General features: G+C 46.1%; 1 protein-coding gene across 5 annotated transcripts in view; it reads left to right on the forward strand.

The window, feature by feature from the left end:
- The window catches only part of SMARCC2 (SWI/SNF related BAF chromatin remodeling complex subunit C2), a 116,590-nt gene that overhangs the window by 13,130 nt on the left and 84,775 nt on the right, over window positions 1–18,685 (forward strand). For all 5 annotated transcript variants that reach the window (XM_088473049.1, XM_088473052.1, XM_088473053.1 and 2 more), the window contains exons 5-6: window positions 2,211–2,303; window positions 12,307–12,376. In XM_088473049.1, the coding sequence (XP_088329175.1) occupies window positions 2,211–2,303; window positions 12,307–12,376 (163 nt within the window). The remainder of the gene's footprint in view (window positions 1–2,210; window positions 2,304–12,306; window positions 12,377–18,685) is intronic.

Here is an 18,685-nt window from a genome sequence, read left to right on the forward strand (position 1 = left end):
AGTCGGACAACGCTACCACCGTGGCCTACATAAACAGGCAAGGAGGAACTCGCAGTCGGGCGGCTCTCGTAGAGGTCTCTCGGATCCTGGTTTGGGCGGAGCGCACTCTTCCGGCCATATCAGCGGTCTTCATCCCGGGAGTGCTAAATTGGGAGGCGGACTTTCTAAGTCGCCAGGACGTTCATCCGGGGGAATGGTCCCTGCACCCGGACGTTTTTCAACTACTGGTGGACAGGTGGGGTCTTCCAGAAATCGACCTCATGGCGTCCCGGCACAACAACAAGTTGCCGGTGTACGGGTCTCGCACAAGAGACGAAGGGGCGTCTCTGGTGGATGCTCTGTCTGTCCGGTGGACGTTCCGGTTTGCATACCTGTTCCCTCCGGTCTCCCTTCTTCCACGGGTAATCCGGAAATTCAAACAGGAAGGAGGGACGCTCCTGTTGATAGCTCCCGCGTGGCCCAGACGGCACTGGTTCTCAGACCTTCATGGTCTGTCCGTGGACAGTCCTCTGCGGTTGCCGCTACGACCGGACCTTCTGTCTCAGGGTCCTTGCCTTCACCCGGACCTGACTCGGCTGTCTTTGACGGCGTGGCTGTTGAGACGGCCATGCTGAGGTCCCGGGGGTTTTCCAGCTCTGTGGTGCGTACCATGTTACGAGCTCGGAAACAGTCTTCCGCGAGGATATACCATCGCGTGTGGCATACGTTCTTCCAGTGGTGTCGACCGAGAGGTTATGCACCGCGGGAGTTTCGTCTGTCTCGGATTCTCGCCTTCCTGCAAGCGGGACTAGATCATGGGCTTCGCCTTGCTTCTTTGAAGGTACAGGTTTCGGCCCTATCTGTCTGGTTTCACCGTAGGATTGCTACAATCCCGGATGTGCGCACCTTTATGCAAGGTGTTCTCCGTATTCAGCCGCCCTTTGTTCCACCTGTGGCGCCTTGGGATTTGGCTGTGGTCCTGAGGGCTCTCCAAGGACCGCCGTTTGAACCACTGGGCTCAGTGGATATTAAATGGCTAACAGCTAAGACTGTTTTCCTTCTGGCCATTGCTTCGGCCAGACGTGTTTCTGAGTTAGGGGCTCTTTCTTGTAGACCCCCTTTCTTGGTTTTTCATGGGAACAGGGCAGTGCTCCGCACTCGGCCCGAGTTTCTTCCCAAAGTTGTTTCCCAGTTTCATGTTAACGAGGAAATAGTTGTTCCGGCCTTTCCGTGGGTGAGGCCTCTTTGGATGTTGTGCGGGCCTTAAGGACTTATGTTGACCGCACTTCTTCGTTTAGGAAGTCGGACGCTTTGTTTGTCCTCTATGGCTTCCGTAAAAAGGGTTGGCCTGCTTCAAAGCAAACTTTGGCAGCCTGGATCCGTATGGCTATTTCTGAAGCTTATCTTCATGAAGGCCTACCGGTCCCTCCTTCTCTGAAGGCTCATTCCACTAGGTCTGTGGGTCCTTCGTGGGCATCTCGAACTGGTTCCTAGGCAGTTCAGATCTGCAAGGCTGCTACTTGGTCCTCTGTCCATACCTTCGTGAGGTATTACAGGTTTGACACCTTCGCCTCTCAGGATGCTTCCTTCGGGCGGCGGATTCTCCTTTCTGCACAGGAGCGTCCCCACCCTTAAAGGATACTGCTTTGGGACATCCCCAAGGTATCCTGTGGATACCCTATGGACCCTGAAGTAGAAAATATGAGATATGGTAAGAACTTACCCTTGTTATCTCTATTTCTACGAAGTCCATAGGGTTCCACAGGACTCCCGCCCTGTCGCACCTGTGCTGCAGATGGGCTTTGCTCTGGTCACCGGTTTTCCGTCTCCCTCTGGTGAGAATGTGATTCTTGTATGTGTCCAGATCTTTTTTCTCTCTCTTCCTTCTCCTCCTCCGGCCTATGGCTTGATAACTAACTGAGGTGCCTTGGCTCGGGGCGGGGTATAGGAGGGGGACCCTAGTGCATCCTGGGAGGCTGAAAAGCTTAACTCTATGGTGCCCAGCGACTGACGTCACACCTATACCCCAAGGTATCCTGTGGAACCCTATGGACTTCGTAGAAATAGAGATAACAAGGGTAAGTTCTTACCATATCTCATATTTTTACTGGTTCTTTCTTACTGCCAGTTATGTATTGCACAAAGGAGAGAGAAGAGCACAACTAATGCTATTCCTTGTTCAAATCTGATATTGATTTAATAATGTATGATTCCTTTTATTAACTCCACAGAATAACTGTTTATCCAGACCGAATATATACCTTCATGCAGATGTAGACTCAAAGCTGCAGAGCAAGCTTAAAGACATTGTGAAAAGACACCAGGTAATAAGCGCTTGCTCAGTGTTTGCCTGTAAATGTGACTTTCTGTCAGGTGTGGGTGTATTATATTTATGATTAGAATAGCTTTAGTAAGTAATAATAGAATCTGAATGAAGGAGAAGTTAGTGTTTGCCTGTAAATGTGACTTTCTGTCCAGTGTTTGTGTATTATATTTATGATTAGAATAGCTTTAGTAAGTAATAATAGAATCTGAATGAAGGAGAAGTTAGTGTTTGCCTGTAAATGTGACTTTCTGTCAGGTGTATGTGTATTATATTTATGATTAGAATAGCTTTAGTAAGTAATAATAGAGAGAATCTGAATGAAGGAGAAGTTAGTGTTTGCCTGTAAATGTGACTTTCTGTCAGGTGTTTGTGTATTATATTTATGATTAGAATAGCTTTAGTAAGTAATAATAGAATCTGAATGAAGGAGAAGTTAGTGTTTGCCTGTAAATGTGACTTTCTGTCAGGTGTATGTGTATTATATTTATGATTAGAATAGCTTTAGTAAGTAATAATAGAATCTGAATGAAGGAGAAGTTAGTGTTTGCCTGTAAATGTGACTTTCTGTCCGGTGTGGGTGTATTATATTTATGATTAGAATAGCTTTAGTAAGTAATAATAGAATCTGAATGAAGAAGAAGTTAGTGTTTGCCTGTAAATGTGACTTTCTGTCAGGTGTGGGTGTATTATATTTATGATTAGAATAGCTTTAGTAAGTAATAATAGAATCTGAATGAAGGAGAAGTTAGTGTTTGCCTGTAAATGTGACTTTCTGTCTGGTGTGGGTGTATTATATTTATGATTAGAATAGGTTTAGTAAGTAATAATAGAATCTGAATGAAGGAGAAGTTAGTGTTTGCCTGTAAATGTGACTTTCTGTCAGGTGTGGGTGTATTATATTTATGATTAGAATAGCTTTAGTAAGTAATAATAGAATCTGAATGAAGGAGAAGTTAGTGTTTGCCTGTAAATGTGACTTTCTGTCTGGTGTGGGTGTATTATATTTATGATTAGAATAGCTTTAGTAAGTAATAATAGAATCTGAATGAAGGGGAAGTTAGTGTTTGCCTGTAAATGTGACTTTCTGTCTGGTGTTTGTGTATTATATTTATGATTAGAATAGCTTTAGTAAGTAATAATAGAATCTGAATGAAGAAGAAGTTAGTGTTTGCCTGTAAATGTGACTTTCTGTCAGGTGTATGTGTATTATATTTATGATTAGAATAGCTTTAGTAAGTAATAATAGAGAGAATCTGAATGAAGGAGAAGTTAGTGTTTGCCTGTAAATGTGACTTTCTGTCAGGTGTGGGTGTATTATATTTATGATTAGAATAGCTTTAGTAAGTAATAATAGAATCTGAATGAAGGAGAAGTTAGTGTTTGTCTGTAAATGTGACTTTCTGTCAGGTGTATGTGTATTATATTTATGATTAGAATAGCTTTAGTAAGTAATAATAGAATCTGAATGAAGGAGAAGTTAGTGTTTGCCTGTAAATGTGACTTTCTGTCAGGTGTTTGTGTATTATATTTATGATTAGAATAGCTTTAGTAAGTAATAATAGAATCTGAATGAAGGAGAAGTTAGTGTTTGCCTGTAAATGTGACTTTCTGTCCGGTGTGGGTGTATTATATTTATGATTAGAATAGCTTTAGTAAGTAATAATAGAATCTGAATGAAGGAGAAGTTAGTGTTTGCCTGTAAATGTGACTTTCTGTCAGGTATGGGTGTATTATATTTATGATTAGAATAGCTTTAGTAAGTAATAATAGAGAGAATCTGAATGAAGGAGAAGTTAAGCTGCATACACACAAAACGATTTTGTTACCAACGATTTTATGAACGATTTTCTGTCAGATTTTTTAAAGTGTAATGAACGATTTTTCTGAACTACAAACGATTTTTGCATATTCCCTTAATGAAAATCTTTGAGTTGACAAGTCTGACTGAACTACAAACGTGGACGCGCATGAACGATTATCGTTCATCGTCTGACTCAGAAAGTGAACAAATTTTTCAGACGATTACCGTTAAACGTTAATCGTTCAAAAAATCGTGTGTGTATGCAGCTTAAGTGTTTGCCTGTAAATGTGACTTTCTGTTCGGTGTTTGTGTATTTATGATTAGAATAGCTTTAGTAAGTAATACCGTGTTTCCCCGATAATAAGACCTACCCCGAAAATAAGCCCTACCCTTACTTTTGTAACCCGGTCAAAAATAAACCCTACCCTGAAAATAAGACCTACCAAAATCCCCATTTTGAGCTGGGAATTCTTCAGAGGCCAGTGTTCCCAGTCATGCAGTGCGCGGGTGACGTCATGATGTCACCCGCGCGCTGAGGATCCTGTGCGGCCGCGCCTGCTGGATCATGTTAGATCCAGTCAGCGCGTAAGTGAGAGGGACATCCCGGATGGCGGCGAGTCAGGTAAGTACCGTACTGTACTGGTGGGTGGGGGATCAATTACAGGGGGCTTGCACTGCAATAAGGGAGGCTGCATAAGGGACACTGCTACAGGGGGAGGCCTGCATAAGCGGCACTGCTACCGTACAAGGGAAGCTGCATAAGGGACACTGCTACAGGGGGGTCCTGCATAAGGGGCACTGCTACCGTACAAGGTAGGCTGCATAAGGGACACTGCTACAGGGGGGCTGCATAATGGGCACTGCTACCGTACAAGGGAGGCTGCATGAGGGACACTGCTACAGGGAGGAGGCCTGCATAAGGGGCACTGCTGTCAATGTTAATTAAAATAAGATCTACCCCAAAAATAAGCCCTATGGTGTTTCTCCTTCATCCACTAGGGGACACTGGAGCTTCATGACAGTGGGTATAGACGGTGGGTTGAGTTGAGCCTGGCACTTTAAGAATCTACAAGTGTGACTGGCTCCTCCCCCTCTATGCCCCATCAGCCCCAGTTTTTAGAATGTGCCCGAGTAGAGCCGGTGCACAGGGGCTGTCTCCAGCCCTTTAAATTTATAAAAGTTGTAAAAGAAAAACAAAGCAAGAGGACAGGCAGACTGTTGGCTGTGACAGAGCCGCCAGAGAGGGGACCACACGGCTACTGCAGCCTGTGTCCGGTCACGCTATGGAGGGGAGGCTGCCTCTTGGCAGTGAAGGAGTCATCAGACTCAGCGGGGCCTGCCACAGCTAACACTGGCTTGTGTCCGGGTCCCCGCTCTCCCCTCACTGCCCAGCGCTCTGGTAAGTAGCACACCTCTCCTGACTAGCAGGAGAGGTGTAAATAATCTGCTGGGTCTGAATACAGCGCGCGGCTGTCAGTGCCACGCTGGTGTTGCAATAGAACACCGGCGCTGGCTGTTAGGTAGGCGCGCTCACAGCGGTCCTGCCTCTGCGTGCCGGTGCTTGTGTAAAAGGCACCGGCACGTTTATCACTGGCGGCGGTCGTGCCGCTGGCCCCCGCTGTCAGTGTGGGGACACATAAGGGGGTCTGTATCTCCAGTCGGATGAACGTCCCCACGGGATAAGTGTATGCCGCGCGCATACAATAGCGGCGCCCATTAGGAGGAGGAGCTTATAGGTCCCTCCTCCTCTTCCTCCTTCACTGCCTGGGCTAGTTTGGCGCGCTCTGAACGGGAGTGGCGCCTCAGAGAACATTCCCTGAAGGCACTGAGCGGAGGGGGAGAGGAGAATCTGACAGCTTCTACAGGGGGTCTGTAATTACAGAAGGTGGTTTTAACTACCTTCTGGTCCTATTGACTGCTCCTCCCTTATATGCCTGTCTGCCCCTGTTACTGAGTTGCATTATTCTTGAAATTCTGCTCCTACTATACTGCTCTGCCTGCAATTTGAGTAGCATTATTATTGAAATTCTGCTCCTCCCTTATTGCTCTGTCTGCTCCCATACTTGAGTAGCATTATTATTGTAATTCTGCTTTTCCCTATACTCCTTCTGCATTCCTGAGTTGTATGTGGTGCTTGTCTGTGAGTACATGATGACATCCAGGACAGAAAAAACTGCATCACAAAAGCTGGAAGAAATTTACCCATGCTCACTCCGAAGGGTCTTCCCTGTGCGAGACGTGTGAAGCAGACAGTGCTAACACGCAGTCTGTCACTCCCTCCTTCATAAATAGTTTGGCAGGGGTCATGGCGGACCTTTCTTCTGAATTAGCCGCTTCCCGTAGGGAACGGGAGGCTGCCAGAGATCTACCTAGCACATCTCACCCTTCTTTTCTAGCAGAACCAGCGTGGGCTCAGAATTTAGTCCGCTCGGTGAGTAGCCTTGCTCAAGCGATGGGTTCTGCGTCTAAAGCTCCTGAAGCTACGGTAAGTCGCTCATCTAAGAAGAGGGCTCTTCCGGCAGTTCTCCAGTCAGATGAGGATTCTGCAGCGGATCACTCGTCTCAGGAGGAAGGGGAGATGCTGGACGAATCAGACGTAGAGACTTACTCACAAGAACCTGAGGCATTGCAAGGTATTGACGCACTCATTCTAGCGGTAAGGGAAGTTCTTAAGATTTCTGGCCAGGAAGCTCCAGAATCGTTAGAAGACTCCTTATTTGCCAGGTCACAGAAGATGGCCGTCACATTCCCTGTTTCTCTCCAGTTGGACGAACAGATGACGGCAGCCTGGCAGAATCCAGACCGTAAATTCCAGATTCCTAAGCGTTTTTTCTCTCTTTACCCATTCCTATGGAAAATAGGAAGAGGTGGGAGACCCCGCCACCTGTGGATTCTTCGGTTTCTCGGTTGTCAAAGAAGACCACGTTACCTGTTCCAGGAGCTACTACATTGAAGGAAACCTCAGAGCGGAGATTAGAAACCACTTTGAAATCCATTTATACAGCCGCGGGTGCACTTCTCCGGCCGGCCTTGGTAGGATCTTGGGTCAACAAGGCTGTGGAAAAGTGGGCGGAACAATTGACTGAGGGTCTTCGATCCAGCACTCCGCGGGCAGATCTGATTACCTTGGCAGAACATATTCAGGAGTCTGCTGTATACTTAGGAGACGCCTCCAGAGATATCGGCCAGGTAGGCGCTAGGATTTCTGCTTCGGCGGTCTCTGCTCGCCGGGCACTTTGGCTTCGTGCCTGGCAAGCGGATGCGGAGTCAAAAAGAGCAGTGGAAGCTCTTCCTTTCACAGGCGATATTTTATTTGGTCCAGAGCTGGACAAATGGATCTCGCTGGCCACTGGAGGTAAGACTACTTTTCTACCTTCATCAGCACCTCCTCCGCGTCGCTCGTTTAGGGGACCTTCCTTTCGTTCCTTTCGAGCATCTGCAAGATTTCAGGGACGATCGCGAGGTTCGTCTTCAGCGGGGCGAGGAGGCCGGGCTAGAGGACGTCAAGCAAATATTGCCCGCCGTCCAGATCCCAAGCCAGCAGACAAGCCTGTGGCATGACGGGCTCCCATCCCATCTCGGAAATCCGAAGGTGGGGGCTCGCCTCCAGCGTTTCTCGGAGGTTTGGAGACGGACTTCTCCAGACACTTGGGTTCGAAATCTGGTATCTCAAGGATACAAGATCGAGTTCGTTTTCACTCCTCCTGGGAGTTATTTTACAACAGGTTTGCCCGTCGATCCCTTAAAGCAACTAATTTTGCATCAAGCGATCGAGAAACTTTTGCTGGCCGAGGTCCTTGTGGCGGTTCCCACTGCACAAAGACAACAAGGGTTTTACTCAAACCTTTTTGTGGTTCCGAAACCAGATGGGTCAGTCAGACCCATTCTGAATCTGAAAACCTTGAACCAGTATCTTTCATTTCACAGGTTCAAGATGGAGTCTCTCCATTCTGTCATTGCGGGACTAGAGGCAGAAGAGTTTCTGGTGTCGATAGATATCAAGGACGCCTATCTGCATGTCCCAATTTGGGTTCCTCACCAGGCTTTCCTCAGATTTGCCATCAGGGAAGCTCATTTCCAGTTTCAGGCCCTGCCATTCGGTCTCTCGTCAGCTCCCAGGGTATTCACCAAAGTGATGGCCGTCATGGTGTCTCACTTGCGCTCTCGGGGGGTGACGATAGTTCCGTACCTAGATGATTTATTCATCAAGGCTCCGACGGCAGAAGTCCTTTTACACCAAGTGTCCCTTACACATCAGATTCTCATTCAACATGGATGGATTGTGAACTTCCAGAAGTCTCAGTTGATGCCATCCCAGAGACTTCAGTTCCTAGGACTGATTCTAGACACTGTTCTGCTTCGTATATTCTTGCCAAGGGACAAGGCCATAGCCATACAGGAGCTGGTTCGTCTGGTGCTCAGACCCAGGAAAGTATCTGTGCATCTTTGCATCCGTCTCCTGGGGAAAATGGTGGCTTCCTTCGAGGCCATCCAATTCGGCAGATTTCACTCCAGAATATTTCAACTGGATCTTCTGTCTCAGTGGTCCGAGTCCCACCTACAGATGCATCGGCTGGTGCGTCTGTCTCCCCGGACCCGCATATCCTTGCTCTGGTGGCTTCGGACGGAGCATCTGTTAGCGGGTCAGCGCTTCGGAATTTGGAATTGGACCTTGGTCACCACGGACGCCAGCCTCCGCGGATGGGGAGCGGTGGTTCTGGACAATCACTTCCAGGGGCTTTGGTCGCAGCAGGAGTCCCTCTTACCAATCAATGTTCTCGAACTGCGGGCAGTCTACAGAGCTTTGATACAGGCTGCTCCTCTGTTACGAGGACTTCCGGTTCGGATACAATCCGACAACGCCACGGCAGTGGCATACATAAATCGGAGGAGGAACCCGCAGTCGGATGGCAATGAGAGAAGCCAGTCGCATCCTTCTGTGGGCAGAAAGACACGTAGAGGTCATTTCCGCAGTGTTTATTCCGGGAGTCGACAACTGGGAAGCGGACTACCTCAGTCGTCAGGATCTTCATCCCGGGGAGTGGTCCCTTCATCCCGAGGTCTTTCATCAACTGGTTTGCAGATGGGGGAAACCACAGATAGACCTGATGGCATCTCGGATAAATCATCAACTACCCCTTTACTGCTCCAGGACCATGGATCCGGCAGCGGTGGGAGCGGATGCTTTACTGATCCCTTGGCCGTACAGCCTTGTGTACCTGTTCCCACCGTTTCCGCTCCTCCCTCGGATTCTCAAGCGGATCAAACGAGAGTCGTCCACCGTCATTCTAGTGGCTCCGGATTGGCCTCGTCGGGTTTGGTACTCCGATCTATTATTCCTTCTGGCAGACGAACCTTGGCCTCTTCCGCTACGATCGGACCTTCTACAACAGGGTCCATGTGTGTACCCGGATTTACGGCGGCTTCGTTTAACGGCGTGGCTATTGAGACCACCATCCTAAGAAGCCATGGAGTTCCTAGGTCGGTCATTCCTACCATGCTTAGGGCTAGAAAACCGGTAACATCAGCGCATTATCATCGCATTTGAAGGGCTTATATCTCCTGGTGTGAAGGTCGTGGATCCTCCACTTCCTCGTTTCATTTACCACGTCTTCTTCTTTTTCTTCAAAAAGGCCTCGATGCGGGGTTACGCTTGGGATCGCTTAAAGTGCAGATTTCTGCTCTTTCTATTTTTTTCCAGCGTCGCCTAGCTCTGATTCTGGAGGTTCAGACCTTTTTTCAAGGGGTACTTAGAATTCAGCCCCCCTTTGTGCCACCCACGGCTCCTTGGGACCTGAATCTTGTTTTATCTTTTCTTCAGTCATCCACCTTTGAGCCTTTGCAGGAGGTGGAATTGAAGTATTTGACTTGGAAGATGATCCTTTTATTGGCCCTGGCTTCGGCCAGACATGTATCTGAACTTGGAGCCTTGTCCTGCCGTTCCCCTTACTTGATTTTTCACGAAGATCGGGCGGAACTTCGTACCCGGCCTTCCTTTTTGCCCAAGGTGGTCTCAGGTTTTCATCTGAATCAGCCGATTGTAGTGCCAGCGTTGTCGGACTCTTCTGGGGATTCTCACTCCTTGGATGTGGTTCGGGCACTTCGCATTTATGTGTCCCGTACTGAGGGGCTACGTAAATCAGAGGCTCTGTTCGTCCTTTATGATGCTAATCGGCGTGGCTGGCCTGCGTCTAAACAAACTTTAGCCAGGTGGATTCGTCTGACTATTCGTCAGGCATATGTTGTTTCTGCTAGACCACCGCCGGTATCCATTTCTGCGCATTCTACGCGCTCTGTGGGTACTTCTTGGGCGGCACGTAGAGGTGTCTCGGCTTCGCAGCTTTGTAGGGCAGCGACGTGGTCTTCGGTTCATACTTTTGTACGTTTCTACAGATTTGACACTTTTGCGGCTTCTGCTTCAAATTTTGGTCGTAGTGTCTTGCAGGGCGTTCAGCACTCTCCCCCCCAGGAGGGTAGCTTTGGGACGTCCCCACTGTCATGAAGCTCCAGTGTCCCCTAGTGGATGAAGGAGAAAACAGGATTTTGGTACTTACCGTTAAATCCATTTCTCAGATTCCACAGGGGACACTGGACGCCCACCCAGTGCTTCTTGCCTGTTCTCAGTTGCTTGTTCTGCTTCAGTTCTATTGCAGTTTGGTCTGTTTTCGTTGTGTGACTGTTTATCACTGCAGCCTGCTGTGTTCTTGCAGTGTGTCAGTATGTTGGATTGTTTCTTTTCCTGTTCTCCTTCTCTGTTCTTCAGTCTGTTCTCCGTCTCCTCTCGGGCTCAGTTCTTTAAAACTGGGGCTGATGGGGCATAGAGGGGGAGGAGCCAGTCACACTTGTAGATTTTTAAAGTGCCAGGCTCAACTCAACCCACCGTCTATACCCACTGTCATGAAGCTCCAGTGTCCCCTGTGGAATCGGAGAAATGGATTTAACGGTAAGTACCAAAATCCTGTTTTTTTTGACCCCCCAAAAAATAAGACAGTGTCTTATTATCGGGGAAACACGGTAATAGAGAGAATCTGAATGAAGGAGAAGTTGGCAGTGCTGCACTTTCCAGCTCGCCCATTTAGGTAGTGACATATCTACATTGTACAGGTTATGTAGCTAATTAGAGTCAGATAAGATACAAAATGGCTTTAATCAGTCATAGATGTGAGAGACAATTTGTAATCCAACCAGATAAGCAAGTTACTGCAGTTGGCCTAATATCAAGGCACAGGTGGCTCCAATCGGCCTGCACTGCTATATCTTGATTGCATAGAAAGATCATTTCATTAACATGCGTGGCAGAATATGCCCGCTATCTGCCTACTCATCTGACTGCTCTACCAGATGTAAATAAGGGCAAAGGTTTCCTGCCCATTCAACCTGGTCGATTGTCAGCCAGATCACATCCAATTACGCCACCTGGATGTTTAGCCAAATTAAGTGATGATCTTTTATCTCATCCCTTGAGTAGCATGATTGGACCGTATGTTAAAATACATACCTTCATGCGGAAATCTCCTTGTATGTGTCTGAAATAGCTGGATTGCCGATCGTAATGCATGAACATTCCATTCATTGGCAATTCTAACAAATCTATTTAACTTTAATATAATTTGTGTATTGTCCTAAAAAACAAGTTGGTAATTGCAAGGATTAGGTAGTCGTAGGGTGTGGTTCTGTCAGCCCAACTGCTTGTACAGTACTACCGATATGTACTTATAATTGTGTGCAATATTGTTTATATATAGCTGTATTAGAATCCTATTGAATAACTAAGGGATGCTTAGAATGTGTGTGGGAATGGTGGCAGCTTACTGCTGAGGTTTATATTGCTCTATGTATTAGGAGTCAAAGTTACCTGCACAGTGCACACAGAACAACACTCCTTGATGGTCATGTGACCCTTAAGATTTTGCTAATTAAATTCTCTCGTTTATTTGGGGACATCGCTACCATGGCGCTGGAGCATTCTCAATGGTTCATTTATGTATGATGGCAATTAATTTTTATTAATGGTAACTCATTTTAATGTTCAATTATTGCCCCGACATGTTCTCCCACATTAGAGAGGGTTTCATTAGAGACTTGTAAAATTAGCTTTTAGTATCTTTGCAATTTGTAACAGAATGTTTGAAAATGTAACATTATCCTCCTATGTGAATCCTTTCACATGTCAGTCTGCATTCCCCTCTTGTTCCTAAAGGGTACAGTGACAGAGGACAAAAGCCACTCTTCCCATGTTGTCATCCCAGTTCCTGGCACTTTGGAAGAAGGTCAGAATATTTCCCTAATTTTTTTTTATCACACTGACAAATTAATGTGAGGAAGGAATAATGCACTGTACCACACAATCTATACAGGGTTTAACAGGCCTTTGCTACATACAGATGTGTCCTCATATATCTAGCCTGAATACGCCACAAAGCGCGACTTGCCTGGTGTGAGTTATCCGTCAGGTCCGGTGCTACTCTGCTAGCGTTGGGCGTCTTTTTTTTTTTTTTTTTTCAGGAAATGCATCTAAGATGCAATGCGATGCGACTAGGACGCACCAGCAGACTGTGCTGATTAATTTGGTATGCGACACCTGAGTCAGTATATGAACCACAATGGAACTTGGAATGGAAAACACTGCGGGCTCTACATTGTAGCACTTCGTATACAGATTCAGAGACTCAGTCGCACACGGATGTACAAGTGTCATATGAAATTAATCAGCACACTCTGCTGGTGTGTCCTAGTCGCATTGCGATTTAGGCGCATTTTCGGCAAAAAACACGACTGGCTCTAGCAAAGTCTCAGAGCTTTTTAGCTTGACTGCAGCAAAGATGTGTAAGGACACATCTGTATATTTGAAGCTGGTACCAGCTGCATGTCCATAGGGTTGTATTGATATCATCTTGATGAGGTTTGATAATAAGGAATACCTTTTCTGGTAATGTTGTTTTGTATGAGAACTTTATAGTTGAACTAGAAATATATCTATTCTAGTGACCCGCCACGGCTTCGCACTGGAGCAATTTCATCTCGTCATGCCCCCTGCTTCTCATAACTACCTACGCCATGTCACCACAGCCATCTGCTTCTTACACCTGCCCTCTGCATCTCATAATAGCCTCCTGCTTCTAGCCACAGCCCCCTGCATTCCACTACAGCCCTCTGCATCCCACCACAGCCCCCTGCATCTCATAACTACCTACGCCATGTCACCACCGCCCCCTGCTTCTTACTCCTGCCCTCTGCATCTCATAATAGCCTCCTGCTTCTAGCCACAGCCCCCTGCATCCCACCACAGCCCTCTGCATCCCACCACAGCCCCCTGCATCTCACAACTACCTACGCCATGTCACCACCGCCCCCTGCTTCTTACTCCTGCCCTCTGCATCTCATAATAGCCTCCTGCTTCTAGCCACAGCCCCCTGCATCCCACCACAGCCCTCTGCATCCCACCACAGCCCCCTGCATCTCATAACTACCTACGCCATGTCACCACCGCCCCCTGCTTCTTACTCCTGCCCTCTGCATCTCATAATAGCCTCCTGCTTCTAGCCACAGCCCCCTGCATCCCACCACAGCCCTCTGCATCCCACCACAGGCCCCTGCATCTCATAACTACCTACGCCATGTCACCACCGCCCCCTGCTTCTTACTCCTGCCCTCTGCATCTCATAATAGCCTCCTGCTTCTAGCCACAGCCCCCTGCATCCCACCACAGCCCTCTGCATCCCACCACAGCCCCCTGCTTCTTACTCCTGCCCTCTGCATCTCATAATAGCCTCCTGCTTCTAGCCACAGCCCCCTGCATCCCACCACAGCCCTCTGCATCCCACCACAGCCCCCTGCTTCTTGCTCCTGCCCTCTGCATCTCATAATAGCCTCCTGCTTCTAGCCACAGCCCCCTGCATCCCACCACAGCCCCCTGCTTCTTACTCCTGCCCTCTGCATCTCATAATAGCCTCCTGATTCTAGCCACAGCCCCCTGCATTCCACCACAGCCTTCTGCATCCCACCACAGCCCCCTGCATCTCATAACTACCTACGCCATGTCACCACAGCCCCCTGCTTCTTACTCCTGCCCTCTGCATCTCATAATAGCCTCCTGCTTCTAGCCACAGCCCCCTGCATCCCACCACAGCCCTCTGCATCCCACCACAGGCCCCTGCTTCTTACTCCTGCCCTCTGCATCTCATAGTAGTCTCCTGCTTCTCACTACTGGCCCCTGCATTTTACCACAGGCCCCTGCTTGTCACTCCTGCTTCTAGCCACAGCCCTTTGCATCTCACCACAGCCCCCTACATCTCACCACAGCCCCCTGCATCTCACCACAACCCCCTGCATCTCACCACAACCCCCTGCTTCTCACTCCTGCCCCCTGCGTTTCACCAGTGTCACCACAACCGCCACTGCTGGTGCCCTGCAGCTGGCTGGGGACTGGCCTCTGGGATGTGCTGGGAAGGGCAGGAGGATCATGGATGAGAAATTTGTATTTAAGCATTATCAGCAGCATGGTTGTTTTGTTTTTATTAAATTCCTGATAGCTATGCTTCCCCTGGATCCTTCCTAGCTACTGTGACTGCATCAGGGCATTTTCATGGGTTCTCTCTCACTCTCTGGGCCTGATTAAGATTTGGCAGTAGAGTAAGATAGAGCAAGAAACTCTGTACCTGGACAAACCATGTTGCAATGCAAGGAGTGCAAATACTTACCTTTTTCGCATGTGGGGTAAATACTGGCTACTTTTGCATGTAGCCTACAAATACAGCCTGGACAGCTTTATTTTTAAACTGGAATTAAGATTTCCGTTTGGACACACCCCTCCCAAATCTAAATTTCTCTGCACATTTTAAATCTTCCCCACTTGCAGTGCAGCATGGTCTTACCAGGATGCACAGTTACTTGCTCTTTCTCTGTCTGCCTCAGACGTGGTCCTGCTGCAGTCCCTGACTCCCTCCCCACTCTAGGCTGCTGCTAAGCAACAGGGCACATTGCTCGCTCTGATTGGCTCTCACTTTGCTGTTTCAGCTACTATACTTCAACTTGGTGTAAGATTAGATTTGTTTTCTGTGACTGCTTCAGTAAAATCATCACTGTTTCCTTTTGTCACCGATGAATGGTTCATACACCTAACCCGACCAATGCTGTATAGAATAGTGAAAACCCCATCAAAATCCGTCCAGTGGTGCAAGAGATTAGTCTGACCCCAGGAACTTTATATTATATATATATATATATATATATATATATATATATATGGGCAAGCGTAAGTATCGGAGTGACTTTGACAAGGGCCAATTTGTGATGGCTAGATGACTACTGGGCAGAGCATCTCCAAAATGACAGGTCTTGTGGGGTGTTTCCAGTATGCAGTGCTTAGTACCTACCAAAAGTGGTCTAAGGAAGACGAACCGGCGACAGGGTTATGGGGCGTTCAAGGCTCATTGATGCACATGTGGAGCTAAGACTAGCTCGTTTATGTCCAATCCCACAGAAGAGCTACTGTAGCACGAATTGCTGAAAAAGTTAATGTTGGCTATGAGAGAAAGGTGTCAGTGCCACACAGCTTGCTTCTGTCCTGGTTTTCATCAGCATGTAGATGAATTTTCCTTTAGTGTACTGAGGTTGCTAGGCAACCATATTAACCTTGCTTTCCTGAGCTGACGGATTCTGCTACAGTTTATTCATTATCCTTGCTAGGCTCATCATTGCTATTTTACCATCACAGATGATCAGCAGCACTTTATGTGGGTCACATGATTCCACTCAGTAACTGATTGACCGGGACTTGCATAAATACCTTCGGTGCCATTTTCACCTTGCAGATGTTAGGTTCTACCTTGTCAGCCTTGTGCTTGTGCCTGCAGTTTGGTATTTATTATCGGATCTCTGTGCTTGACCTCTGCTTGCTTTTTGTATTAACCCTTTGACTGTTGACTGCCTTTTTGGACTCTGCATGTATTTCTCCTTCATCAAGGCTGGGGGACACTGGACCATGGGATTGTAGATTGGGGCTGGAGCTGGCACTTAATAAAACTGTAGCTTTAAATCCTATGCTCCTCCCCCCTGCAATCCCACAATTCCAGTTGTCTTTACGTGCCTGAGGCATAGGGCACGTTTGGATGGGCTGCTACGCAGCCCTTGTAGGTAGCTTTATCCTTACTTTTATTTGTAATTTTTTATTTTTTTACTTTCTAACTTAGGAACATGTGCGCTGCTTGTAGCAGCGCACAGTGTGAGTGCGGCCGGTTGCGGGAGCTGTGAGACAGCTCGCTGCTATGCAGCTGCGGCATGGAGGGGTGCGCAATGGCGGGACCCCACACGGAACAGAAAAGTGTGTCTTGGATAGCGCTAATTGCATGTAATGCCTTAAATTAGGAAGGGAAATATCATTTTATTGGATGGGTATTTTATGCATATCATTTATTCAGAAAAAAATAGATTAAAAACAAGAACATTCATAACATAGATATAAAGAAGGAATCGGGATCCAAGATGTTAAAATCTCACCAAGTGGAGATGCTGCGGTGGCTTAATGCTAAAAATGAGCAAAGGGTCCCGGGCCAAAGTTAGCTCGGTACCACTGCAGAAAACTTTATAGTAGTCCAAATGGCAACAGGATCCCAAAAGACGTTCCTCCTGATTCACAAACTTGCACCTCCTGCAACGCGTTTCGGACCTCTCAGGATCCTTCCTCAGGCAAAGGTAGTTTGTGATTAAAAGGCAGATCCTATTTATCCCCTGCAATAATTTCTTATTGGTCCTCCAATTCCCGCTTTTTTCGCGGCAAACATCACGATGACGTCACTTCCGGTCTTAACAGGAAGCTGCTTGCGTTCCATCTATTACAACTTCCTGGAAAAACGGAAGTTATATGCGTTCCACAGCGCGATATTTTTTTCTCTCTGTTGCTGCACCAAAGAAATGCTAGGGGGTGAATACCAGGCTCCAATCGCGGCCATCTTTGTGGGGTTTTTCAGCGAACTTGAAGTATCCATGTAAGTGTGTTCCACTGATAACAAAGCTATGCCGTACTTTGTATTCCGGCAGGGTCCATCCCTCCCTCAGTGGAACACAATTGTACACCGCTCCCAGTAGTAGAGGAATCATAAATAGATAAAAGAGAAATATAATAATTAATAAAATGAGAAAATGTTAAAAAACATTAAAAAACATTGAAATATATAAAATTAATCTAAAAACCATTTCAATTCAAAATCAAGGTTTAAGCCTTTAGGCGTAAGTGTATCCAAATTAAAAATCCACCTCATTTCACTGGTGGCCAAACGTTTTTCCATATCCTTTGACCGCCAATGTGGTTTAATTACTTGGATACCCAAAATTTTTTTTATATGATTTTCATTTTTATTATGAATTTTTAAGAAATGGTCCGAGAAGGAATGTATATTCAAACCCTTCCGAATATTATAGATGTGTTCGGACATTCTTAATTCCAACATAAAACAAACCGCATGTGCATTCTAAAAGATATACAACATATCTTGAATGGCATGTGATGAAATCCTTTATTTTATATGTGGTGCCATTTACTGTAAACTCAGTAATCTTTTTATTATTCATATTAGTTGATGCGGTGGTTCTACACATCAAGCAGCTACCACATCTATGAAAGCCTTTACTCCTTTCGCTGGATTGGTTTGTTTCGGGCAAGACACTCCTAACTAATTTATCCTTAAGGGATGGAGCTCTTCTATATATATATATATATATAAACTGGTTTTATGGGTAGTACTTCACCTAAAACAGGATCATTTTTAAGTACATCCCAATATTGCCCAATCATTTTCTCAATTTGTTTATGGTGGGCACCATATTGTGTGATAAAAGCCCACTCATAATTGTTTTTTCTATTAATTTTAGATTCCTTTGATTTATCTTTTAGGAGGTCTTCCCTCTTAACCTCTCCTATTTGTTGCTTAGCATTCATCAACAAGGAGTCAGAATAACCTTTTACTTTAAATCGTTCAGTCATTTCTTCAATTTGTAGATTTAAAGTGCTTTCATTTGTGCAGTTTCTCTTTAATCTTTTAAACTGTCCCAATGGTATATTTTCAAGCCATCTATTTTGATGTTCGCTATTGGCTTCAATGTAGGAATTAGAATCAGTCACTTTTTTATGGGTTTTTGTACAAATCATTCCATCATCAATATAAATGACCAAATCTAAAAAAACCAATTCGGTTTTACTGATATTAAAAGTCAAATTGATATTAAAACTATTTGTATTTAAAATCTCACAGAAGTTATTAAGATGGGTAATTTCCCCTCTCCAAATAAAAAGTACATCGTCAATAAAACGCCACCAGGACACCAGGTTTGCCCCTCCTCCTTTTATTGGGTCTATATTTAAAGTTTCCCAATATGCCATAAAGAGGTTAGCATAACTAGGGGCAAACTTGGTGCCCATCGCGGTGCCCAATATTTGTAAATAAAATGTACCATTGAAATAAAAATAATTGTTTTTTAGAATAAAAGAGAGAGCTTCTAGGATGAACACTTTTAGATCCTCACTATAAGTACTTTGATCCATAAAATATTTAACAGCCTGTAGTCCTTTTTCTTCTTCAATT

Source organism: Taudactylus pleione, unplaced genomic scaffold (assembly GCF_031769625.1).
Source record: "Taudactylus pleione unplaced genomic scaffold, aTauple2 ptg000130l, whole genome shotgun sequence".
Classification (NCBI taxonomy): domain Eukaryota; kingdom Metazoa; phylum Chordata; class Amphibia; order Anura; family Myobatrachidae; genus Taudactylus; species Taudactylus pleione.